This window comes from Tachypleus tridentatus, chromosome 1 (genome assembly GCF_004210375.1).
Source record: "Tachypleus tridentatus isolate NWPU-2018 chromosome 1, ASM421037v1, whole genome shotgun sequence".
Classification (NCBI taxonomy): Eukaryota; Metazoa; Arthropoda; class Merostomata; order Xiphosura; family Limulidae; genus Tachypleus; species Tachypleus tridentatus.
Genome location: NC_134825.1, coordinates 57,363,125 through 57,390,797, shown reverse-complemented (window position 1 = coordinate 57,390,797; position 27,673 = coordinate 57,363,125). Strand labels below are relative to the sequence as shown.

The 27,673-nt window shown below is 31.6% G+C and overlaps 1 protein-coding gene across 7 annotated transcripts in view; it reads left to right on the top strand.

Annotated features, from left to right (window-relative positions):
• Positions 1–3,105: 3,105 nt before the first annotated feature.
• The window catches only part of LOC143249358 (uncharacterized), a 47,974-nt gene continuing 23,406 nt past the window's right edge, over positions 3,106–27,673 (top strand). For 2 of the 7 annotated variants that reach the window (XM_076499112.1, XM_076499075.1), the window contains exons 1-7: positions 3,134–3,304; positions 9,069–9,167; positions 11,061–11,285; positions 19,331–19,567; positions 21,269–21,457; positions 21,874–21,918; positions 25,649–25,856. In XM_076499112.1, coding sequence (XP_076355227.1) covers positions 9,092–9,167; positions 11,061–11,285; positions 19,331–19,567; positions 21,269–21,457; positions 21,874–21,918; positions 25,649–25,856 — 980 coding nt within the window. In that variant the 5' untranslated portion in view covers positions 3,134–3,304; positions 9,069–9,091. Of the gene's footprint in view, positions 3,305–7,015; positions 7,122–9,068; positions 9,168–11,060; positions 11,286–19,330; positions 19,568–21,268; positions 21,458–21,873; positions 21,919–25,648; positions 25,857–27,673 lie in introns of all 7 variants that reach the window. The other 5 variants (XM_076499094.1, XM_076499085.1, XM_076499105.1 and 2 more) reach the window with 5 other exon arrangements.

Here is a 27,673-nt window from a genome sequence, read left to right as displayed (position 1 = left end):
TATATTTTAGTTATTATGTTTCATTGTGATTTCATTTAAGTTTTAAATTCATTTATGCTATTATTTCTTTATTTTCTAATTTCACTTTTCTGATCTTATATTTTTTGTTTTGGTGTTTGAATTTCTCGCAAAGCTACACAAGGACTATCTGCGCTAGCCGTCCCTAATTTAGCAGTGTAAGACTAGAGGGAAGACAGCTAGTCATCACAACCCGCCGCCAACTCTTGGGCTGTTTTTTATCAACGAATAGTGGAATTGACTGTAACATTATAACGTCCCCACGGCTGAAAGCGCAAGCATGTTTGGTGTGACGGAGATTCGAACCCGCGACCCTCAGATTACGAGTCGAACGCCTTAACCCACCTGGACATGCTGGGTCATTTATATTTCATGCATTTCTTCTCTTCCTCAAGTTTATTACTACCAGCACAAGTTTTCTTTTTACTTTAAACTTCGCCACACCACCAGCATGCTCGCTCTTACAATCGTGGGAGCGTTATAATTGCACTGTAAGTTATGCTATTTGTTGATAACAAAAAAGTAGCTCAAGAATTTGCAGTGGTTGATGTTGACTAACTTTCTTCCCTCTAGTCTATCACTGCTAAATTAGGGACGACTAGTTCAGATAGCCTTCATACAGCTTTGCGCGAAATTCGAAACAGACAAACAACCTAACATTGGCAATAGTTATGATTAGCTACATGTTTCATAGAAACATCATTATGAAATAATCCTGTTCTCAGGTAATCAGATTAACTTTGAATTTTTTTCTAAACAAGGCTCTTCCTCCAAAGTCTTACTTTTGGAAGTAGATGTTCAGCATTACCTAAAGGAAAAAGTTATCTTGTTAATGTAGCAACTGCAACCAAACGTATTTACTCTATTTAACATAAACCGTTCTTGACAACATAAATACACACTTAAACAATCCTCTAATTCTACTTCAGTGCTTTGGTTGATGTGCACTCGAATGACCATGTGATTATTTTCAAAGGGAGCTGTTTTAAACACTGTACAAAATAAATGCGACATTTTAGCTCTCTTTGTGTGTAATAATAACGTCTGAAAGTAGGTGTAATACGAGTACAACACATTTAACCAGTTCACATAAGTCTAATGCTATATACATCGAATATGCATACATATATACAAAGAAATCGAAAACTGAGGAGTTGTCTGATGAAAGGGATAATATTATTTGCATCGTTGTTTTCCTTGCAAAGTCTATAGAGAAACTGTTAGATTTTTATTCTTCTATAAATAAAAGCAATGTGCAGGTACATAGTAGGATTTCTCTGTTTCTGTGACCATGATGTAAGTGACCAAAAACGTGCAGTGTCCTGGGTTATGGTTTTATACTGCAGTTATTATTTCACTCAGTTTATAATTGCTTGGCTACATTACTATGTTCTTCTTAATTAGGATGTGCCTCATATTCAGATGAAAGTGTAAAACAAACCTCTGTTCAGGTTAGTAAGGGCTCAAAATCTACCTTCCTTTGAAAATGTAAAAAGAAATAACGACTGATTTGGGTAATTTAAAATTATGGGATGTCACAATAGTATTTTGGTCTTGTAGAATAAATACAATTTCTCAGCCATTTCTGATGTACTGAAGTATCTTTACTTTCTATTATGCCAGAAATACAAACTGTGTCAATAAATAAGCCGAGCAGTACTGGATACACTTCATTGCTCTTTGGACTTATAAAACAAATACTTTATTTTTGTTTGAAGTAAGTCTTTGAGTATTGCATTTTCTGTCTTTGTTAATTGTATTCTTCGCAATACCTTTTTGAAACTACTGTTTTCGAGGTGCTTTAAACATACTTGTTGATTTCAGTTTTACCTGTAAGTATTACCAGGTTTCTCTTTTAGCCTATACAAATATTTTTATTAGTTTTTACTACTTTTACTGGACGCTGAGTTGAATTGTAAAGGAACCATAGTGGACATGTTTGTAACAAGAAGAGATCTTCCATTACATGACCACTGATGATAATTTTACATATTGTTGGAAAATAAAATAGATCCATTTAGATTCACCGCATTTACAAGAAAATTATTACGGGCTCGTATTATGGTTACATAATATTCACACTATGCTCAAATAGAGCTCTTTGTTTTAGGTTCAGTAGACGACTTGTAACATTTCATCGACGACGGAAAGGGTGAACATGTGTGGTGGAAATGGGGTTCGAACCCGCAACCCTCAGACTGCGAGTCAAGTTTCTTAACTACATGGCCATGCTAATCGTTGTAATATCTTCCATTTACAACGAAAGACGCTGTAAAACATATCTGTTTAGTACATTGTTGAGTATTCTTGGACTGCTTTAATCAGTATGAAATGAATAAAGAAGTCTTTTGGTCTAAATTGACCTCAATGAATGTTTTATGTGTGTCTTACTTACAGCAAAGCCACATCAGGTTATCTGCGGAACCCACCGAGGGGAATCGAATTCCTGATTTGAGCGTTGTAAATTCGTAGACATACCGTTATATTAGAGGGTGCACTGTTTTATGAAATGATGATTTTAAACAGTGTAATCATATTTTCATAAGTTTCCATTTATTTTCACTATTTTAATCATGAATGCGGAAATGCAATTATAGAGTATCTGTAAATGTATTACAACCTTCATGGCCAGGTGGTTAAGACACTCGACTCGTAATCCGAGGGTTGCAGGTTCGAATTCCCGTCAAACCAAACAGGCTCGCCCTTTCACCCGTGGAGACGTTATAATGTGACGGCCAATCTCACTATTCGTTGGTAAAAGAGCAACGCAAGAGTTGGCAGTGGGTGGTGCTGACTAATTGTTTTCCCTCTAGTTTTACACTGCTAAATTAAGGACGGCTAACGCCGATAACCCTTGTGTAGCTTTGCGCGAAATTCCAAAACAAACAAACAAACAAACAAACAAACAAACAAACTAATTGAAAAGCCACATAGGGCTATCTGCTGAGCCCACCGAGAGGAATCGAACCCGTGATTTTAGCGTTGTAAATTCGTAGACTTACCGCTGTACCAGCGAGGGGCTAATTATAGGAGAGCAATGTTGGTGAATCGCAAACTTCCTGTTACGCTTATCTATCTATCTATCTATATATATATATACAGCTTGTCTTGTTATGTACAGAGGTCACTGTTCAAAAACTTTTCTGTGGTGCTGATTAACTGGGAACCTAAATGTTTAAAACGTTAGATATGATTCAGGAAGAGGCCTTTGACTTAGTTGTTAATAATTTTCTATTTGAAATGTAAGCACTTATTGATGTTAAGTGTACCAAACGTACTGTGCTAAGTAAGTGTCTTAGTAGTTATTAAAACACGTATAATTTTATTCTTTCACTTTTCATTGAAGTAAATGTTAGTAGTAATGAATTGGTTTTAAGTTTAAATTACAGCGATAATCGACGTGTAACTTACTCAAGTTACTTTAAAAGCTGTAAGTTGGAACACAATAATGCTTATAAGCAGTAAGTAAACTAAAAATGAAAACTCATTCAGATAACACTAATAGTTTACAGATAAGTGTATAAATTTGAGATTAGCTGCTGTTATCAGTATTCTTATGTTAAGAGTATATAAAAAGTATGGATGAGTTCAGTATTCAAACTGAAATGGAAGTTTGTAATTTTGTCATACAATGAGAATCATTGAAACATGATGCAAGTTTTTACTGGTAATTTAATTTTGAAAAGACACGTGAATGGTTCTTTTGAGTGAGGATCTGCATGTTGGTGAGAGTGGAAACAAAAAGTGATAGTCATGAGGCTATATCTGAGTGGGCTATATTTATTGGTTCCAGGAGTATGAAGTGTTTAATTAGCATTTTTTATAGGCCATCTTTTCACAGAGATGAAGCATTAATACATAAGAAACTGTAAAGTGAGATGAGGTTGTTACTCATAAAAATACTGTTACAATAATTGAGAGATTTTAATTTTACAATTTTTTGACACATTGATGATGCAACGAGGGAAATATTTTTTAAAAAAGTTATTCCAGTTAGCTTTCTCTACCAAATAGAGATATATGGGGTGAATGCTATTATATATTCATTGTTAACCACTAATGAGGATGTGGTTGAAAAATTTGAGCAGGAAAACATTTGTAAAAAAGTTTTTTGTCTATCTAGTTTTGATATTTGGCTACATAATAAGATAAAAAGAAATGAAATTTTAGTTCTTAATTTTCATAAAGCCATTTCCAGGAGACAAGAATTATTAATAAATTTAGGTAACAGTTTGTGTTAAAAAGTGATGAGGATTGTTACAAGAAATTTTTGTGAATAAATTGGTTTTCTTTAAGATAGCCAAATTCCTTAAAAAATAAAAAAGGAAAAAGATGAGTAGGAAAGCCAAATTTAGTTAGCTTACTGAAGACATGAAGGAAAAATCAAGGATGAGTTTTATAAATTTAAGATGATTTAATTAACAGAATTATTGGTAAACTATGGATTTAGTTGAAAAATAAAACTCTGAAATTCCAATGGACTTCTGAGAAACCTGGCATGGGCATCTGGTTAAGGCACTCAACTTGTAATCCTAGGGCCATGGGTTTGAATCCCCATCACACCAAACATGCTCACCCTTTCTGCTATGGGGAAATTATAATGGGATGGTCAGTCCCATTATTCATTGGTAAAAGAGTAGCCCAAGAGTTGGTGGCAGGTAGTGATGACTAGCTGTCTTCCCTCTAGGCTTACACTGCTAAATTAAGGACAGCTAGTGTAGATAGCCTTTGTATAACTGTGTGAAATTCAAAAACAAACAGACTTCTGAGAAACAACTGGCTGAAAATGTCTAAACTAAAAACAAAGATGTTTGTAAAACTATGTCATAGGTTGGCAAAAGTTTAAAATCAGTCATAGCTTTAATATGTTGATGGCAAGAAAGGTGTATGTTTAAACTATGAGATATTTGAATTTTGAAATTTTTTCCCCTCTGTTTGCAGTAAAGGTGTCAGTAATATTTTTGATTCTACTATAGGAAAGACCGTGATTAAATAAAACCATGTAGATATGAATTTCTTGGTGGTAAATAAAAAGGCTTCAGCTGTTTTAGTTAAAATTGTTCAATTAGTATAATTTTACTTTCTCACTGCCATAACAATAACTTAAAAAGAAATTCATTATGGCCATCATACATTGTATTTGTTTATTAAAAGATTTACCAGCTACAATTATACTTAACCTTTGTTTACTTGGTCCTTAAATTGTGAGGATGTAACATAACTCTCTAAACATTTCTTTTCAAAAATAAAACTGGTGAATGAAATTGTTTGAATTATGACGGGTATTTCTTAAAGGTATGTAGTTTCAGAAAAATATTAATTTTGCTTTACTTTAAGTACTACTGTTAAAAATTAATTATTTATTGTTATTTACACTTGGATTGAATAGTTCAAATGCAAAACAATTTTCATGTTAAGTATAAAAAAAATTATGTTTTTAATCTTCCAGTTTTCAAATTTCATTTGTATTACCTGTAAACCTCACAAATGCTTTAAGGAAAATGTTTAAATTTTTTTCATTTTATCTACCACATCTCTATAGCCAATATCATCAACTTATAGTGGAATGAAATGTTTAAAATTAAGAAATGGAAATATGTTCTTTCAAAAGGTGATATAACTGTGCCATCACCAGTGATACTTTATTCTCTGGCAACATGATTTTGTTCTCACTAAGTAATGTAAGTCTCACAGAAGGAAATAAAATTTGAATTACATTAAAAAATAATTAAACTTTTCAAATATTAAATTTAAAGCATAAGTAACACATAATTAACTAAAATATAAAAATAAAACTTAAGTACAATTTAACTCTATCTAACTGATGTGTATTTAGATAAGAAGCAAAACCAAGTGGGGAGAAAAATCAACAAATAATGCTTTGGTTGTTTGATATTTGTGGTGATAAATGTTGTATGCCAGTTTTAAAATAATCATTGGAAGATTATAGTTTAAAAAGAACTCTTCAGTGGTTTAAGATATCCATCAAATACATTGTTTGCAATAATATATACAAGTTAAAAGATGGATGTATCTACTATGAGGGTGTGAATTTTATTGTGTGATCTCTAAATTGATCTGAAGGAATTTGAATTAAGAATAGGTAAATGGCACTACACTAGTGTAATTGAGTCAGTACATGTACACTGTACATGAATTATTATTCAAATAATAGACAAATTTAAGATTGTGAGAGCTCTTGTATAAAGTGGTAATAAAACTGAACTTTAAGAATTTTTTATATAAATGTTTCATTTTAAATAAGAGAATTAAATAATATAAAACTCTTATAATATTGCAGCCTCAGTAGATTGCATTGATAGTAAAGTGGTTTCATTAAATTATGAATGTAACTCAGTAAAACCTTGTGGCATGCACAGAAAGGAGTTTTTGGAGTGCACAATAATCAAAGGCTTAATCTTTTGCACTGTATAGTGGTATCCATTTGGCACACTTGCTAACTTTTTCTAAGGAGTTGAAACTTTTAGTTAAGATTAATTATTATTATTTTGTTTAATTTAATAATTAACAATTTGTTATAATTACTTTTAAAGGAACTAATAATTTTGTGTTTATCAGTATTTGTAAATAAGTTTTTAAAGGAAAAACATAGTAAAAAGAAAAACTTTACATTTTGTGTTCACTTATTAACAAACATTTCTGTAGATTAATAAGCAATTTCCTATTAATTTTGATGGGAAAATACCATAAGAGTTATGAAAGAAAAGAATCTTATTGTTTTGATTGATTAGTCTTTTAAGCCATCCAAGAAGTGTGCTACTACAAATGATTTGATAGAGTGCATTTTAGTTCTGATTTTGAATAACATTATGAAGAAAACAAATGTTTTTTTAAATAACAGTGCAAAAGCTACAAAATGGGAAGTTATCAATGTTTTAAGCAATTTATGCAAAATATTGAAATATACAGTAGAACTAAAAACAGAAATTAGATTTGTAATGTCATTTACCTTTACTTTTTCCTGGTCCTTCCTTAGGTAATGCACATGTCAGAAACAGAAGTGTCAGGTGCTTGGCTTTTATGGTTGCCAGTTACAACAGCCCACTAAATTCAGTCATAACTGGCTTATTGAATTATATAAGGTGAAGCATTTATATCATTAAATATTCTAATTATTTATCAGCAGTCTCATTTTGCTATAATGTCTTAATTTTTGAAACTTTTTAAAAAATGAAGTAGGTAAAGAGACAAAATACTCATTCATTTTCTGTTTTTAATATAGCATTTTGTTTGCATCATTTTTACTTGATGTTTATCAGAACAGACTGCACCTTTTCAAACATCTTAGCTGTATGCTGATACTAATTTTAAGAACTGAAGGTGTAGGAGTCATCATTTTAAACAGAATGGTTGGACTTTCAAATGACTTGCCTTCAGATGTGCTAGATGTAGTAAATTTATGGGAAGGCTTTGATTTTTTGTTTTAGATGGACCAATAGGTCTGTTGTCCTTAAATTTTATTTTATGTTTATTTGTAAAGGCATTTTTGTTGATATTATTTACTTTGAGTTTCAGAAGCTTTCCATAAGGTACCTTACAAAAGATTGATTAAATAAGTTGAATACTCATAGATTTGATGGAAGAATTATGTGGTGTATAGAAAATTGGCTTTGTGGTAGAAACAAAAAAGTTACAATAAATAATTGTTTTTAATAGCAGATGATATATATAGTGTGATTGTTTCAGTAGCTTGTTTGAGAGGTCAGTTATTTATCATTTGTGTTAATGAGATTAATGATTTTTGAAATATTACATTTATAAATATGCTGATGATAGTAAACTACTAGGAAGTGGTTTCTGTTGAGGAAGTTTTTTTTTTGTATTCAAACAAACATTGACAATAATCAATGTGTCATGATAAAAGCTAAGTTTTACTGTTTCCTCTGTTGTTAATTGATAACTTGTTATATATATATTGATCTTGTAAAAAGATTTTTGGAAGATTTCTTTGGCAAAGTGAGAAGTTTCTAATTTTTACATATTACTTTTCTTTAATAAATGTTTAACAATACATTGAAAACTAATATTTGTAGTACTCTGTGTACTCAAGTTTCTTTGCACTCGAGTAAAAATTGAAGCCATTTTGCCTTAAACCTTATTAGATTTCACAAATTTGAATGTTCAGAATGGAATTCGTGTAGTTTTCAAATACACATTTGTAGAACCCATTTTGCTTTAAGCCTCATTGGGTTTCACAAATTTGGATGACCAAGATAGAATGCAGGTAGTTTTTAAATGTACATTTTTAGAAGACAAAAAAAATGTATCAGTTACTTGAATAGAATGCCCCATAACCAATAAAATTTATCTGGCTTTCTAAGTAAGATATAAGTACTTAAAGGGTGATATTAATAAACTGCATATAGGAAGTTTAGGGCAGTGTTTTCAGCTGCAAGCTTGAAACTTTATCTAAAACTTCCTAGACAGATTCATTCCATTAACAATGCCTTTCTAATGTACTTGCCTTTGTTTAAATTTTATCGTAGACTAGATATAGGTTTTAAAAAATTCCTCTAGCCTTTCAGAGCAGCAGTAAAATTACAATAAACCAAGAAATTTCTTTAGGCTGAATACTTTCTTTGCCAAAAGTGTTAGTTTTAGATTCTTCTTTGTAATTCTGTATGGTTTGTATTTCTAATAGGCTGGAAACTTCAGCAGCCTATTTTTAAAGTTAAAAAATTCTAATGTGAAAAATCGGAGCTCAGACACATCATACGACAAAGAAAAGTAAAGATTGAGCATTTTTTAAATGTTTTTCAAACTTATATAATATATACATTAGTTTGAAATGTAGCATTAAAGGTGATATGTGTAAGTGTCACTCCTGTACACAGTTTTAAAAGCATGTTTCATGTGGAACTGCAGTTTGACATGTATTTTATATTCTGCATTACAGTATAAAAGTAATTTTCTGAATATCAGTTCAAAGAAGATTATATTCTTAAGTATACAGGGTAATATTTGAAAAGTTATATAATTTTGATTCTAGCCTTTTTTTAATGTTAAAAATGTTCTTTATAAACATACAGAACAGCACTATACTGATGAAGTTATGGATGCCACAGAAAAATTATATTTTGCCTGTCAGAATGGAATTCTTGATGATGTTAAAACACAGCTAAAGGAAGGTATATTCTAATTAAATTTTAATATTGAGTTGACATGTTTTTCTTATGCTCAATAGTTGTTTTTTTAAGTATTACAAAGGATATTTAAGTCATAAACATTTTTCAGTGGTTACATTTACAAAATTTTAATAATTTGTGTTTCAAATATTTATATAACAATAAAATAAAAGGAAATTGAGTAGTGTATTTGACATAGGAGAATGCTTAAGAATATTTGATGAAATTAAATTCTGTTCATCTTTAATCTACTATATATGCACTGTCATTTTGACTATCCTTTGAAAATCCAACTATATATATATAACTTTTTTATTGGGTTTATCTGCCCAAGTTTTGGCATGCTTTTAGTAAACATCACAACTATTTTATGTGCACAAAAAGAATTTTTAATTAAATATATCTGCCAAAAATTTGTCTGTGAATGTATGGACTAGTTTAAGTGCAAAGTAATTTTTATGTTAAAATTAGAATTTTCTTTAGTATAGTTTTCAGATTTCATTTACATGATTTCTAGAGCTTTTTAACCCTCTTTTTACAGGTCTTTTTATAGTCAGATCAAAGGTCATGTCATTGCATTTGTAGACTCACATTCAAATTTTTATTGAACTACTATTTTATGAATGTATGTAAATAAGTATGATATCAAATTGTAGATTATAATACAAGTTTTAGTATATTGTTTTATTTGTAAGTATTAGAAAAAACTAAATATTGACTTGTGTGTCATTTGGATATGTTGAATATAGTCTTGGATCATATTATAGGCTTAGCAACCTATTGGCAATTGGAATGGTTACATAGCCCCTAACTGAAAGAGATCATTATTTTACATAATTTTTGATTTACTGTTCTTCATTTTAAGAAAAATAACAAGTTTAAGAACGTTTTTGTAAAGAGTAGTTTTGTATGAAGGTATATGATGCATCATAACTGAAATGTGACTGTATTTTACAAAATACTAGTCCACTAAAATATTGCTAAGACAGGTCAGTTTGTAAAGGCTGGTTTTGTATTATTGCACATACATCACATCATTCCAAGTTCTATAATGTTAGCCAGACATAACTGAAATTTCAATATAATAAAAATTATAAATATATAATATTCAGAAATTTACTAGAATGACAAAAAAAAAACAATTTATAATTATTTCGTAATTTTTATGATGGTTACAAAGTCAGTTAAATCAACCAATCCCTTCAGAGATACAGAAGTGAAAGTAACAGATATGGTTCAAGTTTTTGTAAAAACCTTTATCATTAGATAAAAATTAAGATTTTGTGCATGAAAACTGAAAATGTTCTAATACATAAAAGTATTTTTAATATTAAAATCAAAATTACTTTGCGTGTTGGATATCAACATTCTGAAAGAAAATATTTCATGAGAAAATCTTTACTTTAAAGATATTAGCACTTAATTTAAAAAAAACTGATATTTAGTGTACAAAAACTTTGTAATGTTTACCAATAATTTGCAAGATTTTTAATGATATTTACATATTATTATCATCCATCCACCCTGCAATGATAGGGTTAAAGTAATATCAAATGTTTTTCAATGGAAATTAATATTTTCCATTTTCTAAACCTTAACACTGGTCAATTTGAACAGCCCTGTAACCACCATAAAAAATATGAAATTATAATTAATTTGATAATTAAGTAGTCTAATTAAATGTTGAATGATACTTCTAAAGTTTATTCATATGTATATGGGCAGAACAAAAAGCGTGTATCACAACCTTCATACAGAGTTATATATGTATATATTTTACCTTTGAGCTGAATTATGGGTTTGTAATTTTAATCCAATTAGTGCTTTATTGCAAATTCTTTTAACAGCTATATCTAACAACAATAAAACTAGCTTTCAGAAATTTTTCTTTTATAGTGTGTGTGAATGTTCAAGATGCAGAAGGAGTTACGCCTCTGCAAGTTGCAGCAGCCAATGGTTATGAAGAAGTTGCTTGCTTACTCCTTTCAAGTAAGGCTGAGATTGATCTAGCCAATAGTTCTGGTTGGACACCTTTGATGCTTTCAGCAAGATATGGACATACAGCTGTTGTCAGTCTTTTAATAAAAAATGGAGCACGAGTTAATGTTTGCAACAAATTAGGTATGTTGTTTATATCTTTCATGTATTAATCCATTGACTGCTGATTTGTCACATAGGGTACAGTCTGCCTCTGGCAGTAGAAAGTGAAGGTGTCTTGTACATTACATGGCTTGTAAAAGTTCTGCATGTGTTCAGAGTATCTGCAGTCAATGTACCAATTGTAAAAAAAGAATGACTTTTGAAAGTAGTTTTGTTAATACGTGCATGTAGGATGCAAATTTTACAAGAAATGCAAATGTTATAAACATCAGATCTAATAAGTAGTGTGTTTGAGCAGCTTATTCTTAGTAATCATTTATGTTTACCTTGAATTTGTAGAACAAGTTTTAATTGTATTGAGTGAAATGTTTTATACACTATTCATATTTTGTATACATAGCTGCATTTCTCTTTACAGTTCATTTTAAAATTTCTAATATGTCCAGGAATTTTTTCTTGTTTATGTTTTTGTTAAAATTTAATGTTGCATTTATTTACAAAATATTTTGCTTGAAGATGCTTTTTATGCATTTGTGTTGGTCATACATGTACTTGTTCCTTTTAAGTTGACTGTCATACATTACATTTTGATAAAGCTAGGTTTTTCACTTGCTGAATTACTTCCTTCTGTTTTGGATGACTGTCCAGATTGGATTGTTGGGGAGTATTGTCGTAGATCATTGGTTTATCTGTAAAACCTTTGGCCTTGTGGTCTTGCAGTTTGATAGGTCCATCAGTCTGATCTTGTGACCTTTTCCTCTTTTTTTTTTCTGATCCAGTTTTTTTTTTTTTTTTATAAGTAATGGTTCAGAAAGTCTCAAATCTTCTTCACAAATGAACACTTTATATTATTTATCACACCTCTCCAGGCTTTTACTTCTATTTTTTTGAATATTCACTACTTGATGATTTTTTGCACACAACACAAACCTTGAACAAAGTTCCCACACCTACACTTGTTTATGCATGTTACATCAGTCTGTGATATATTCATCATTGAAATGTAGCCCTCCATCTGTAGGAGGGCAGCACTCTTCATGTACAGTATTACCCATGAGTACTAGCCTTTGAACAAAGGTTCATTCTTTAGTTGGCACTGATTTGTTCAGGTGTTTTGTTTTTCTTCAGAATTAACAAATTTTTTGGTTTACTAATATTATCATAAACCTTTGTTAGAAATGAATAAAAACCCTATAATCTCAGAATTCTTTAACGGTGGACTTTTCTTCTTCCCAGTTTGCTCCTGAAAAAAAAGGTCAGCTTTTCATTTAGAACTTTTAATTCAGTTATCTTTAATTTAAAATTTTTATACAATATGAAATTTTGGAACGTGTCCATTTGTCTGTGTTGAGATTTTTTTGACAGTACTAGTTCCCAGTGTAATCCAGTGTATGAGTTTTTCAGCTACTCTTCAGCACCATCATTAAGCCTATGCTCAATTTAAATACTAGACTAAATTTTATTTCAGATAAAGAAAATGTGTGTTCATGGACTTCCTGGATTACTTGTACTTTTTTCTTGCCCTTCCTCTCTTCACCTTTCATGATTAGAATAGTATGGAACAATTCCTTAAGCCATCTTGGGTTTTTGTCCTGTATTTTTGTTGTTTCCATGATGATTGGATGGTGGCACCCTGTCAAAGATCTCTCCTGCTTGAACTAACTTTGTTCTTTGTATAGTTCAGTAGAGGCAATTTTCTCACTTTTTTAATTGCCACTATCCTGGAACTTGGTTGGCCAGATTGAGGCCTCAACTGCTTTCTCCATATCTTGATTTGCTTGCTTTTTTTTTTGTCTTCTATTGTTTGACAACCATTTCCTTAGATTTGGCTCTGGCTCAATATGTTTGTCATTGAGTCTAGTAGGACTTTGTTTGGAGGTTACACTTCTGAACCTAGTGTTCCACTACTGTATGGATATTTAACTTTTACATGCTTCATCTGTTGTGAATTCTATGGTTGCAATCTACCTTCATCTTCAGGGGTCATTTCATTTGGTAGACTGGAAGGTATCTAATTCAGCTTCATAATTCATATTCAGGATAGGATCAGCCTACCTCTTTATGTTATTGAAATATGGATCTTTTGATACCAAAGCTTTCATATTTTCTTAGTTTTCTGTGTGAGGAGTTTGTTTCTTTAGGAGTTTTTCCTCTCTTGAGTTTGTTGTTTCTCTTGTACATGCCCATGCACAACCACTTCCTCTTCAGTGAATTCACTGCTTTCTTTTTACCTATCAGTATGATGGTGGTTCACTCAATTATGCAGAACTTTGACCTCCCTCTTTTTACCTCATTTCCATTGTATGTATTTGGAGCCCATCAGAGCTCAGTAGTAAGTCTGAAGGCTTATTATGCCTACACATGTGGGATTTCATGAACTTAACATTTTCCTTACTTGGAAATGTATTCAGGGTATCAAGTACTTCTATATTTTCATTTTTGTTCTTATGTTTTACAAAAATATCTATTTTTTTCATGTATGTTATATTATTTATATTTTACAGAAATTCCTTTATCTTCCTATATTTATAAAATTGGGTAAGCAAGAAATACAAATATTAAAGTGACATGATTGATGATAACATGTACAGAAAAAATGTTACAAAATTAGGCCTTTAAAGCTTCATATTTCTGTACTTTTTGTCAATATATTTGTATTTCTTTCAGATATGACACCCCATCCAGTTTAGCCACTAACAGCTTCAGTTGTTGGCTATGATACTTGGATCCATTTGGATCAAGGAAACTATTGTTCTTACCCCTTACTATATTGGAGTTTTTGGCAAAAAACTAAAAGCATAATTTTGATAATAAATTCATCAGCATTGGGAAATTTAGTATGGAGTGCTATTATTTCAATTTTTATTTCAGATTAAAGCCTGCTATATGTTAATTATGGCATCAGACAAAACTAAGTGTAATGAGTGGTGATTGTCTGAGGTTGATGGAAATGGATATGAATTGAAGTTGTGATCTATTGAAGGAAGTTTTTCTTTTTTTGAACTAAGCAAAATGTACCATTTGTAAATCTGAAACTGAATATGACAATAGGAAAACATGCATCAGGATCCATCATTAAAAAAACAACAAAAAACAAAGTAAATCTCTTCTTTCACAAAATCAGATAAAAACTTGCATTCAAAAGTCAAGCACCACTGGTGCCTCAAAGGCAAGTGCATACATAGAATGAAAAAGCAGGACTCTTTCGTCAGATATCTTGGACATAACTGGAAAATTCCTCCATCCTGACTTACATTGTACTGAAAAAAGGGTAAGATGAAACAATTCAGGCACAGGTAAGGAAATAAATGGATTTCTTGACAAGATACTAGTCCTTAACCACCAAAGATATATAATGCAGATATTAAAAATGATTGTTCTTCTTTCATGCAGATGGAAGGTCTGTTCATAAGTATATGGTGGAAATATTACAAAATAATTGCGTGCCATTGGAATCCCAAGTTGCATTTGGTAGTCATGGATAAACTGTTAACAACATAATTGTAAGATAATTTTCCAAACAAGCTGCTGATTCAGAATTGAATGGTACTGGTGACATAGATACATATAATATTTGTACAATGCACATAATGCCCTTGGCAGAAGCATAATAGAATATGGTCAAGAAACAAAATAATTAATGATAGATTTATTGGATTATTCATCATCTCATCTGTAAGAAGGGAGGATTATATAGACATACAAATTGACCTTTACCTTCCAGAGGAAGTCTTTATAAAGCACACAAATTTGTTGGCTGAGCATTGGACCAGCCTTAAGGTACATCATTGAAAAGTGATCAGGGATAAGGGAATATGGGTCAAAATTATAGTGCGACCTATAAACAATGCCAAAGAGTATCAGCTTCAAAGGGATATGAAAAACAATAAGGCAACTCAACATAAAAGTGAAACTGTTCTTTCTTTTGTCAGTTATCCTTTTCTCTAAGAGTTCCAAAGCAATCAACCTATGATTCACCTGCTATATGGTCGAAAGACAATATTTGTTTACATCACTCTGAGATAGTTTGTTAAAGCAGATACTGTTAATGGTAAAACACTAGAAAACCTGAAAAATTCTAGATATTTGTATTAAAAATCAGCTAGGTGATGAAAATATTGTATCTCAGGACAGCTGGTATGGGTATTAACACTTACTAATAAACCAAAGAACAACATTTCAATCTTTTTAGGTCATCTTCAGGTTAACAACTGATGATACAATTGCTGGATTCACATGTACTGAACACATACTTAGTATTTTCAACCATGCTAACTCTATACACCCTAACATTAAGTTCTAACCAAATAGCATTTCTCAACCTCAAGATCACAAGAACTGATACACAATTCAAAACAGAAATCCACAGAAAAATCACCCATACTTGACTATACATTCCCTGGGACTCAGCACATCATACAAAACAAAAACTCAATGTATTAAGAAACCAAATAAACACAGCCACAAAACAATGCTCACTTGATAAAATTAACAATGAAATGAACAAAAAAAACAATACTTCATCAACATCAACAAACTTCCTCCAAACACTTTTGAAAAATTATACACGTACGTATAGATTAACAACACAATGAACAACAAACAAATGATGATAAATCCCAAGATACAAGAAACTACAAAACCTTATACTGCTGGATACCATATATACCTGAAAAATAACCAACATTTGGAAAAACTTATAACAAAACACAACATTCCAGTAAACACCAAATTTATTCAAATACCAGGTAAAAAATTGAAGTCCATACTATGTAAAAACTATACATTAAAAACTATACCAACATTATTTATAAAATACAATACAACAACTGCTATGACCTCTGTGTTTGGGAAACAACCAGAGAAATGGAAACCAAATTCAAAGAATACAAAGAAATACCTTCACACATTTTTGAATACTGCAAATCAGATAAACACAACATAATTATAGAAAACACCCAAATACTTACTAGGGAACCAAATATAAACAAATGCAAAATCAAAAGAGCCCTACTTATACAACAACTAAAACAAAAATTAAAAACCAATATAAAGGAACACCTTTATACCTATACTAATTAATAACATAAAATCTAACTGCAATGCCCTTTACAATCCTGTACCCATTTACATTCTCATTTCTAAGACGTGCCTGACAATGGTCAGTTCAAAACTCTCTCTTTGTTAACCTGAAGATGACCTTAGAAGGTGAAAACGTTCTCTACTTTGTTAGTAAAAATGTTGGTACCCATACCAGCTGTCTTGAGATACATTTTTACTTCAAGTGGGTTTTTTGTCATTATGAATGATGAAGTATTGTCTGTGTGGAAGCAAGACAGGTCTTTTCCAAGATAAAAAGAGATCCAGCAAAAACTAATTTTTGAAATGTTGTCATTCTACCCTGTAGTTTCAAAGTACTTGGTCATTAGGCTTTCTTTTGAAAACATGTTGATCAAAGCATTGACTTGTTTGTCTCCAGTGAAACAGTTTGTTTCAGGTTCTGTCAAAGATCTAGAGGTTTTTTCTAGACAACTAATGTTTGTAGAAAATTTATAACTAACATTTCAGATGAGTGGAAAGTGTACCAAACAGAAAATAATTTAGAAGACAGGGAAAGGTTGGATAATATTTGGAGGCAAGTCTTCTTAAAAAGGCTTGACAATGGAAACTTGAAGTACAGATTCTACCTCTTCTTGTTAAGAAAGTCTTAGTATTATTGCCCTAGAGAAATACAGATATAAAAAGTTTGTCTGTTATTACAAATGTTATTACGAAAGAAAGAATTACCATTAGAAAGAATACTGTGAATGATGTAAGAACTGTCAAGGATATGGTGAAGCTTTCAGATCCTGAAATGATGAGGTTTCAGCCTCATAAAATTCCACTCAAAAGGGAAGTGTTAAGATCTTTTAAAATGGCCTATAGCAACTATAAACAAAACCTGTTGGAAGAAAGTGCTTTAAAAAAGAGGCATAAAATGGAAAGAGAAAAGATTGAGCTTGAAATGAAGAGGAGTCAAGTAGGAGCAAATACTGTTCACTTCTTGAGAGAGAAAATTGTTGACATAGATAACTTAAAATTCATAGGAAGTTGATCAGTGTAGAAGAATTACTTCAAAATGGAAACAGCAAGCTGAAAAAAAAGCAATAGAAAACAGTAATATGAGAGGAGCAGGTATGACACAGATGATAGTAAAGATAGAAAGCTTAAGAAAAGAAATAGACAAATTTTAACAGCTGAGTAAGTGTTGAACAACAAAAGAGACGACAACTGATGAAGAAATTGGGCAAAATAACCAGTTATAATAAATCATCTGTTGAATAAAATCTGAAAATAAATTTAGTTCTTCATCAGCTAAGGATGGGGGAAATGTACGGTTTAGTTCATCTTCTAAACAGAAACTGTTATCCAGTTAATCTTCCAATCCCAAGAAAGTTAAAGCCAAACTTGGGTAACTTTGTTTCAACCCTTGAAATATTACTTCATCAATGTAACATCAATTTTTCACGTTACTCTTGTAGCAACCTTTACTACATTCAGTCATTCTTTAAGATTATTACAGTATTGCTACTCTTTGTAGAAGTGTAGTATATGAAGTCCTAAAAGCCATATTTTTCAGTTCCACTATCATATTATTTCTGTTACATATTTGTCTATTGAAAGTCTTGTACATCTAAACATTCTTCACATAGGTCACTAGGACTAAATGTCCATCTTAGGTTGGTGTATAAAGAGGAAAAAATTGGCTGTTTGGAGTTGTGGGATCAGTTCAGTGGAGGAAGGAAGCCTTTGAAATAGATGGTTTACATTGCAATTGGGTTTAGGCTGGTTTGTTTTCTAAGGCTATTAAATCAGCTGCGAGGGAAGTTTTAAACTAGGACTAGACAGTGATGAGGGTCAGGAAAATCTAAATGCAAAATGAATAATAGGCAGAGAAAAGTTTAGTATAAGAAATGAGTATACAAGTCATCATAAGCATAGGCATAATTGTTATTATTGTGCTAGAAGAATAAGATATAGAATAGATAACATTAAAACACTGGTAAGAATGGATAATTTTGATGTGACATGAATAACTGAAACATGGTTATCTCTTGCAGCATGGTTTTGGTTCATGGGACTGACCTTGTAACCATTCTGTGCTTGTAACTTCTACTGATCACTCAGTTGTGAGGTGGTGCCCTTTGGAATTGAACAAATAATGCCATCTAATGGTTTAGATGTATTGACAATTTCTTATTCCACTTTTGTTTGCACATCTTTATGTGGTTTTGGAAATATCCGAGGCTGGATACCTATTCTCAGTAGATGCTTCATGGCTCCAATCAGGATGGGGAACATATACATTTTTATTTATTTGTTTTCTATTTTATTTTAGTTCTCCCATTGCACTGTTTTTTAGTTATTCTGCCCTATTTTTGAGATAGCATTGGTCTCTCTTCGATTCTAATTAGATGTTCACTCTCAATTTTTGACTGGCCTGCTTATCTGAGTACCTTCCATTATAATGTGCAGGGTATAGTATTTTTCCTGTCTGTTTATGCTATCATCTGTGCTGTTATTGTTGGCTCCACAAATAAACACATTATCTACCCTAACTGACATATGTAGAAACCAAAAGATGTTCAGGACAGACATTTTGTTGGGAAAAATTCTTTTATTGTGTTTGTTTTTAAGTACAGTCTTTTTATAAAGCTATTCCACTCCATTCATCCTTTCTTTTACCCATTTTGAACATTTCTGGTTCCATAGTTTTGATATGGATTAAGCTATGACATTCATACCTTGTAACATTTATTTTTCATTTAATTTTAGATGTCTGGTTCCCACATAGGTATTCTGGCTTTTACTGCTAAAAATAAGTAGTTTTTTTTTTTAATTTTGCATTTTTAGAATTAAAACGAGTTTCAAACTTGTACCTTGTATTTTCCCACCCACCTTGCCACAGCTGAATGTTGTGTGGCTTCCCATCACAACTACATCTTAGATATTTGCTACCATTACTTAGTGTAGTTGCATGGAGAAGATTTGATCTATGTCTCATTAACCAAGTCTTTAATTTACAGGTGTCCAACCTTTGACAGCTGCTGCGAGGAGTGGTCATTTGCCAACATTTCGTCTTCTTTTGGAAGCTGGAGCTGATCCAGTTATTCGTCATTCTGCACCAATAGATGGCAGTAGCTACATGTATGGCAGTGGAGATATGACCCCTTTGATGACAGCAGCTCTTTATGGACATGACCCCATTGTAAAGTTGCTTATTGAGTGGAAAGTTGATGTTAACCAAGCAACTCCTGTCACAGGTTTGATTGTATTGCACTAATGTGTACATTTATATATTCACCTCAATAGTCAGTGTTTCTCTGAGATGACTTCTCACACACTTCTTAAAACTTTGTTGTTAATCTAGATGTCTCTTGAAATGTATATTGTTGCTTAACCAGAAAGACATTGAACATGATTGTGTAGAAAATAACTGAGCCATACATAGAACAAATGAGTGCAGATAAAATTAGCAAATTTCTAGAATGAGTGTATTAGTCAGTTAGTGAGCAACCAGTGAATGACTTAGTTTTCTGTTACATTCAAACTGTTATATGATATTATTACAATGATGCGTTTGTATTTCAGTTATGAAATATACAAGAAAATTAGACTAACTAGTGTCTAGTATGAAATCAAGTTGTCATAATGAGGAAGGATTTTCTATTATTTTTTATAATGAAAAATCCTAAAGAAACTGGTTAATAATAGAATCATTTCAAAAATTTATACAGAGGTTAAACAAAATGATGGAAACACCTGTTAATTTTAATATATTGTTTCTAAGTACAGAGTTCATACTTTGTGAGCAGGAAATACAGTGTTAATGTAAATTGTGTTATGCACAATATATGGAAGTGTATGTATGATCATCCATTAATTAAAATTTAATTTAATTATAGAAATGAAGTTGGTGGTCGGAATCTACTTTGAATTTTTTCAACAACTGATGAGAAAGACTCAAAACACTTAATTCTGGTGACTTTGGTAACCAGTTTAATTTCTCAAGCATCTCTACTCTTTGGGTCAATTTTAACAATCTTAAATGGGGAGTTGTCTTATTACAACAGAACTCCTTTTGAGAATAAAACATACATCAGAGGGGAACCTTGTTTGCCTGACAGTTTAAGTAATTTACCATTGCTATGCTTTTACTGAGATCATATGCCTGAAACTCTTTCAATGCATAGTTGTCCATACCATCACACAGCTTCTGTCATGCTTAACCCTTTCGTGACAGGTCACGAGTTAAAGGCCATGTCATGGTTGTAACATATAAAAATCTTACTGAAAACAAACATTTGAAATGTATTTAGGAGGTTTTAGAAATGACATAAATAATATTTGGTATTTTGGATGAAGAATAGTTTTTAATCATAACAGGAAATCACTTTGCACTCAGACTAGTAACACAACAAGACTCTATTTTCATAAACAAATCTTTAAAAATCTAATATTTATATATACAGAATATAATTTTTATATACAGAATAGTTGTAATATTTATTACAAATTTATCAAGTGTTGTGAAGGTAAACATGCTGCATCAAAAATTATAGTGCACAAACTTAATGTGTGCAAATGTGTAGACGGACTTGTGTATGTTATACCAAATTCGTAATGAAAGGGTTAGCTGATAGCATAGGACATTGAAGACTGTAAATATTTTTTTATTTTTACCTAAGTATGTCCATATAATAGAAAAAGTGTAAACAGTGGTTCTTCTGACTGCAGTCATTAATTGATCTTTGTTTTTATATTCTTGAAACCATTTTACTCTGGCTTTTACATTTTTAGTGGCATTAAAGGTTTGTAAATGGTAACTCATCTTGCAAGGTTTTTATAATCTTTAAGAGTAAGTAGGTATGATATTTACAATAATAATGTGTGTTGTAATGTATGTTTTCCAATAGTTAGTGTAAACAATTTAAAAAATTAATTTCTTCACTGGCACATTCAAGGTTTGACTCCTCTGATGATGGCTGCATGGAGTGGGCACAAGCAAACATCTCAGATCCTTCTAGAGTGTGGAGCTGATCCAAATATGACCAATCTTGGGGACAAGACAGCTTTAGATATAGCTACCTTGAGAGGAAAGAGAGAAGTCAAGGCTTACTTAGATGATAAAACAGTGGCAAGAACTACAGAATGTTAGGAAATATAACCATTTGTATAGTTTAGAAAATAACTTGAAATTTGATATCATTGATAGTTCAAATATAAGATTTATGATTTCAAGTACTTACTCTGTCTCTGAGAATAATATATGCATATATAGATTTAAATAAAGTCTTTAATAGGAATATACTTCATGTATAGTGAATTTTGTTCTGTGCTACTATGATAGGACTACTGCCAACAAGTTTAATAATATAATATAGGCTTACTAAAGATGCATGTTTCAAAAATAAATTATAACTCGCAACTGCTGTATTCAGTTAAAATTATAACTAAATATTATGATTTATCATTAAATGAATTTTTTTAAAATTACAAAATATTGCAACCTTGATTAGAAAAATTAATCAATATATTCAAGACACATTTATAAACTTTTCCCCGTTAGATGTTGAGAAAAGTGAAGCAGACATTATTGAAGCTGTTAAGAAAGGTAATGGTTATGTATTGGGATGTTTCATTTTGCTTATTTTGGTATGCTGCTGTTGAATTACTTAGTTTTTATATGTTAATGAATACAGGCACCATTCTAGTAACCCTTCTCTGAACCTTTTCCAACATTAGATGTCTTTCTTTAGGTAAGGAGCTCAAGACTGAACTCATTGCTCCAAATTTAGTCTAACCAGTAACCTGTACCATGCAATTATAATCTGTCAAAACTTATTTTCAATATTTCTGTAAATGCAACTTAAAATCCTATTTGCCCTATCACCAGCAACATTACACTGCTTGGATGGCTTTAGAGACTGATTGATTATTACATCAAAATCCCTTTCCTTCATAATGATGTTAAGGTTACTCCCATCCAACATTTTCTTATTCAAATTATGGTAACCCACATGCATTATCTTGGATTTATTATTATTAAAACCCATTTGCCATTTATTTGCCCAACTCGCTAAATTATCTAAATCCTTTTGTAAATCAGCAGTATCCTCTTTGGAGCTAGCAACATGCAAGAACATAATATCACCTGCAAATTTAAGTAATTTTTTGACTATTCCTTCATCTATGTCATTGATGTAAATCAAAAGAGCACGGGTTCTAAGACTGAGCCCTGAGGTACCCCACTTGTGACATTAATTCAGTTTGACTGAACTCTTCTTCTTTCTTCCATCCAGCTACTCTTCTATCCAATTTGCTAATGTATTCCCCACACCTATGAAGATAATGTTTTACAAGCCTTTCATGTAAGGTAAGATTTTCCCTTAGTGAAACCTTGGTGACTATCCAATAAAATTCTTAAATTACTTTGCAAAGCATCTTTTAATAGACTTTCCAAAACTTTTCTCACAACTGAGGTAGGATTAATGGTTTTACAATAATTGGGACAATTTTTATCACCTCCCTTGAAAGGAGGATTTACATTAGCTAATTTCCAATGATCTGGTACCTGCCTGCTATTTAAGGACTAACAATAAATAGTAGTAAGTGGATCACATATCTAAGTTTTAACATCCTTTAAAACCTGTGGGGAAATATTACCTGGTCAGGAACCCAATTGTTTGTAAACTTTACAGTTTTTTTTTTAACCAAGTCAGAATTAATGCAGATGTTTTGTTTGATCTGATTTACACATATCAGATGTTCAAGATGTGGAATACTGCTTAACTCTTCATCAGTAAAAATCAAAGAGAAAGCAAAATTTAATAACTCAGCCATCCCATAATCATCAGATGCTAGTCTTCCTACACCAATTTTAACATTTTCTTTACCTTTATTGTATTTGAAGAAATCCTTACTGTTAAATTTTACATTTTACATATCTCAAGACTTCTTATCTTGGTTGTGTGACAAGGGTTTATCTATTTTGATCATTGCAAGCTATTGGGCTGTCTTATTCTCTAGTTTTTATTTTTCCTCATTCCTTCATGTTTTCTACTTTTCAATTGTGTTCCTTATATTCTGCTTCTGTTGAATCCTTTGTCCTTCTCAACCCTCTCCACCATCTGGACTAGAATCTTAATGCTGTCCTGCATTCACTGCCTCTTCCCTCTTTTGAACCTTTGGCCTCTTGTTTCCTGTACCTTACTGTAAAAAAAACTGTTCTCTTCTTTTAGCTTCAAGATGTCCTCTGTTAAGTATATTTACTATTGATATCTCACTTATTCTTTACCACAGCATGTAGATCCTTCTTTACCCCAGATATAACACTTCCTAACCCTCCATTTTGTACTTATATTTCATCTTCAATCTGGATAACCTCCTGTGTCCAGTCCATGCTTTGCCATGTTATATATCATGCACAGCTTTCTTCTGCAGTTTCTGGATGATTAAGTTCCTGTCCCAGTAATTCTGAAGATTTAGTTGATCTCCTGATTGCAGTATGGTGTACCATCGTCAGTTTACATTAGGGTACATATGGATTTGATTGGTTAATGGCCTCATCCTTCTGGTGTCATTCATGGTCCCAGTGGTTTGAGGATGGAGTTGAATTTTCTGTTGTTTGAAGGTTTTCCTTGCAGGAGATGGATGGTATCATTCCCAGTCTTAATTATTGTTTGATTCAGTTGATTTTCTAGTAGGTTGAAGACCTCCTCCTTCTGGAGATTTAATATATCCGTCTCTGTTTCAGTGGTTTGAAGATGAAGTTAATCTCACAACTGTGGTTTGATGCACTCTTTTTTATGAGAGCATCTAGCTTCAGCTGGTTTATGACCTTCTTCTGGAGACTGGATGTATCTTTCCTGGTCTTAGTGGTTTTAAGATAGAGCTGATCTTTTAATGGATTAGGACCATTGCCTTCTGGTTCCAATGTTTTTATGAGGTTGGAGTTAATCTCCCACTTACTGTCAAATGTGTCTTAGCCACTTTACACCACAGGCAAGTTTTAGCTTCAGTTGATTGAAGATCTCCTCTTTCTGGGGACTGCATACATCAATTCCATTTCTGACAGAGGGTGGAGCTGCTTACACAGCTTCATCCAGTCTTGCTCTGCCTTCTCTATCTCTGGGGAAATTTCTACTGTTTTATGTATGTGTTTCTTTGCTGTCCATCTGGCAACACTGTTTTATATTTAGGGGAAAGAGTATATCTGGTTCAGATGTCATGTGGTCTCCCATTTGTATTTCCTCCTCATATAAATATCATATGTTATAGGGTTCTCTTCAGATGTATTCTGAAGGAGGCTAATCGAGGTAATGTTACATTGGTCCCTTCATCAGGTCAAAGTGTGATTCTAATTACTATGTATGTAAATGAGATAAGATACCATATTGGAAGTCATAAATTTCCTACACAGAAAATATATTTCTGTTAGATACTTACCTTCATTCATATTTCCCACCTTTCTTCCCCATTTCCAGTGTATTTATTCTTGGTGCTTAATCTTGAAGTGAGGTTAGACTATAGTTCAGGGAGAACTAACTGTGTGAGAAGAAGTTTTGTACTGTTGGTGGAGGGTTGTCTCATAATTATTTACATTTTACAGTATAGCTAAACCAAATTAAAGGTATAGCAGTAGGTGGGAGTATTCTTTTTTTCTATTTCTGGATTCTTAATCTTAGGGATCTTTATCTGCTTTGCTCTGAAGTGATTATATTGTTAAAATGGCTGAAAATAATTAAGAACAATAATTCAGAACTCATAATGTTGTTCTTTAATTCATATATTAGACAAAATTACTTTCATGAATGGTTGAAAAAAATAATAACATAATTAAATATGAAAAGTATTTTTTATAATTTGAATTAAAGGTGAAAATATATTTTTCAAGTTTAGTATTTTAGGGTTTTAGAAAAATATTACTTTCATAAAAGTGTCTGAAACAAAACAACTTTGTTTAAGTTGGAAGTTTAACATTTGTGCCAGTTTTTATTAGCTCATCAGAAATTAAGATAAACCAGTATATGTGAAAGATACAGAAGTGCTTCTGTTTATGGGTGTGTTTGTAAAATGATCACTTGATATTGTCATTTATTTGTCAAAACTTGCAAGTAATTTTTTTTTTTACTTTAAAATGTCAAACTTAATATAATATTTATTTTTAAATTAATCAACAGGCTTGTAAACTAGAATGTATCAAGTAGTTGGATAATATTTTGTTGGTTTATTCTTTTTTTTTTTTTTTTGCTCATTGTATATTACTGTTCATTTTTACTAATCAACTTGAAACCAGTTGTGATGTATGTGCAATTAAATGTTGATATTTGTATCTTAATTAGGTAATTCAAAATGGTTGGAACAGTTGTTGAAAGAAGATCCAGGTCTTAGCAATTGGTGCCAGGATGATGATGGAGCAACACCATTAATGTATGCTGCAATGTTGGGGCATCTGGATATTGTCAAACTATTGATTAACCATGGAGCAGACCTCAACAAGCAAGAGACAAAGAGAGGGTGGACAGCACTCATGCAGGCAGTAGTTTATGAGTATGTGAATTTTCTGTACAATTACACTTTATCATTATATCTATTATTTCTGTTAGTTTGTTCAGAATGACATTTAATTTGGACAAGGGGCTGTGAATGCTGTTCAGGTCAGAAACCTCCATCGTTTATGCACGATCATCACTAATTTTGAAAAGAGGATGAATGAAAAGATGACCAGTTGTGCACATTTGCTGCCTGAAGTGGTTACTGTTAATTGAATAATTGGATAGATTGTTGCTCTTATAATGCACTAGCATGTGAAAGTGTGAAACGTGTTTGGTTGCAAGATATTTTTAACATAGCACACTTGATATAATAATAACCTCTAGGCACAGCTCTGGCCATTGCTATTTTTATTTTATTTGCTCTACATACATATTTAAGGTATTATGTTCTTGTGAAAGAAAAGTATATGAAATACTGAAAGGAGCACTGTAGTTTTTTATTGTTTTTGTTAATTTAAACATGTTATACTTTAAATTATTTAATTTTTTCAGAAATTTTGGTTTGGTGTTTATGGTTTATTTGTACTGATTAACAAGTGATGAAATACCATATATACATATACTGTTATTCTATAAAATAACCATCAGTTTAGGACCTTTGCCCATTCTTTACCATGTTACTAACTTGTAAACAAAAGATCTTAAACTGCATTAAATAATCCTCAGTTTTATATCACCATCACACATACCACAGTTTACTCCTTTTACCCTTGATATCATATATGTTAGTTCTGAGCTCTTTTCTTTTGATCTTGCTTTAGCATCTTTTTCCTTGAATATTATGATTTATTTGTCACCTAGCTGGCTTTTCCCCATTCATGTATATCTGTACTTAAGAGTGGTTGACTGATTCATGTTTGCTGAATCTGAGATTACTGTGTTTTGATTTACTGGACTAACATTCAGTCTTGTTTCATGGTTTGGTGTGTTAACCATATCTCACTTTTGCTGTATTTAGTTTCATATCCACTTACTAATTTTTATTAAAATATTTATATTTCAGATTGAACTACAATAATTTCAGATCACATAAAAATATGTATAGATTTTTACTGTGTCCTTTTACTGGCTTCCTTTTATGATGAATTGACTAACAGTTGACTGGCCTCATGAATAGACTGGTTGGTTGATAGATATTTCAAGTCTCACAAAATGGTCAATACAGCTTTTCTTTGCTTACATAATGCATTTTAAGTGTTTGTTTTCATCATTGAAACATGAAACAAATAAGCATTATTTTAGTGAAAAGATTCATTTGCGTTCTTCCTACCCTCTTGTAGATGTCTCTAAAAAGAATGCTGTGCATCAAACAAAAGTGTAGGTGAATAGAATCTGGTAACTGAAATTTTATTAATGAGTTACAACACAAAATAAAAACTTTGTTGGTAATTATTTGATGGATTAAATCTCTATCATTTTGGATGGTTAGTATGATGGTCCATGAAACTGATACACATGCAGACACACAGACAGACACACACACACACACACACACACACAGAGACAGAGACAGCAGAATTCGATGTTGTATCTTGGTGCTGTCGGTACATTATGAATGATGGTCAGATGATTGTCTTTGTATCCTTTCATTGATTTCTAAAACAACCAAACTCTACATCACAAAAGTGAAATTTTAATAATTATTAAAAAGAAAAGAATTTATTGCACAAAGTGAACATAATATTTCAAATCCTGGTGTCAGGAATTTTAGCTGACAACTTTTGTGATGCTGTTTTATTAAGTTTTTGTTTCATATCTTTGTATATCTATCTATATCCATTCATGTATACATGTATAGTTTTGTTTTCCTTT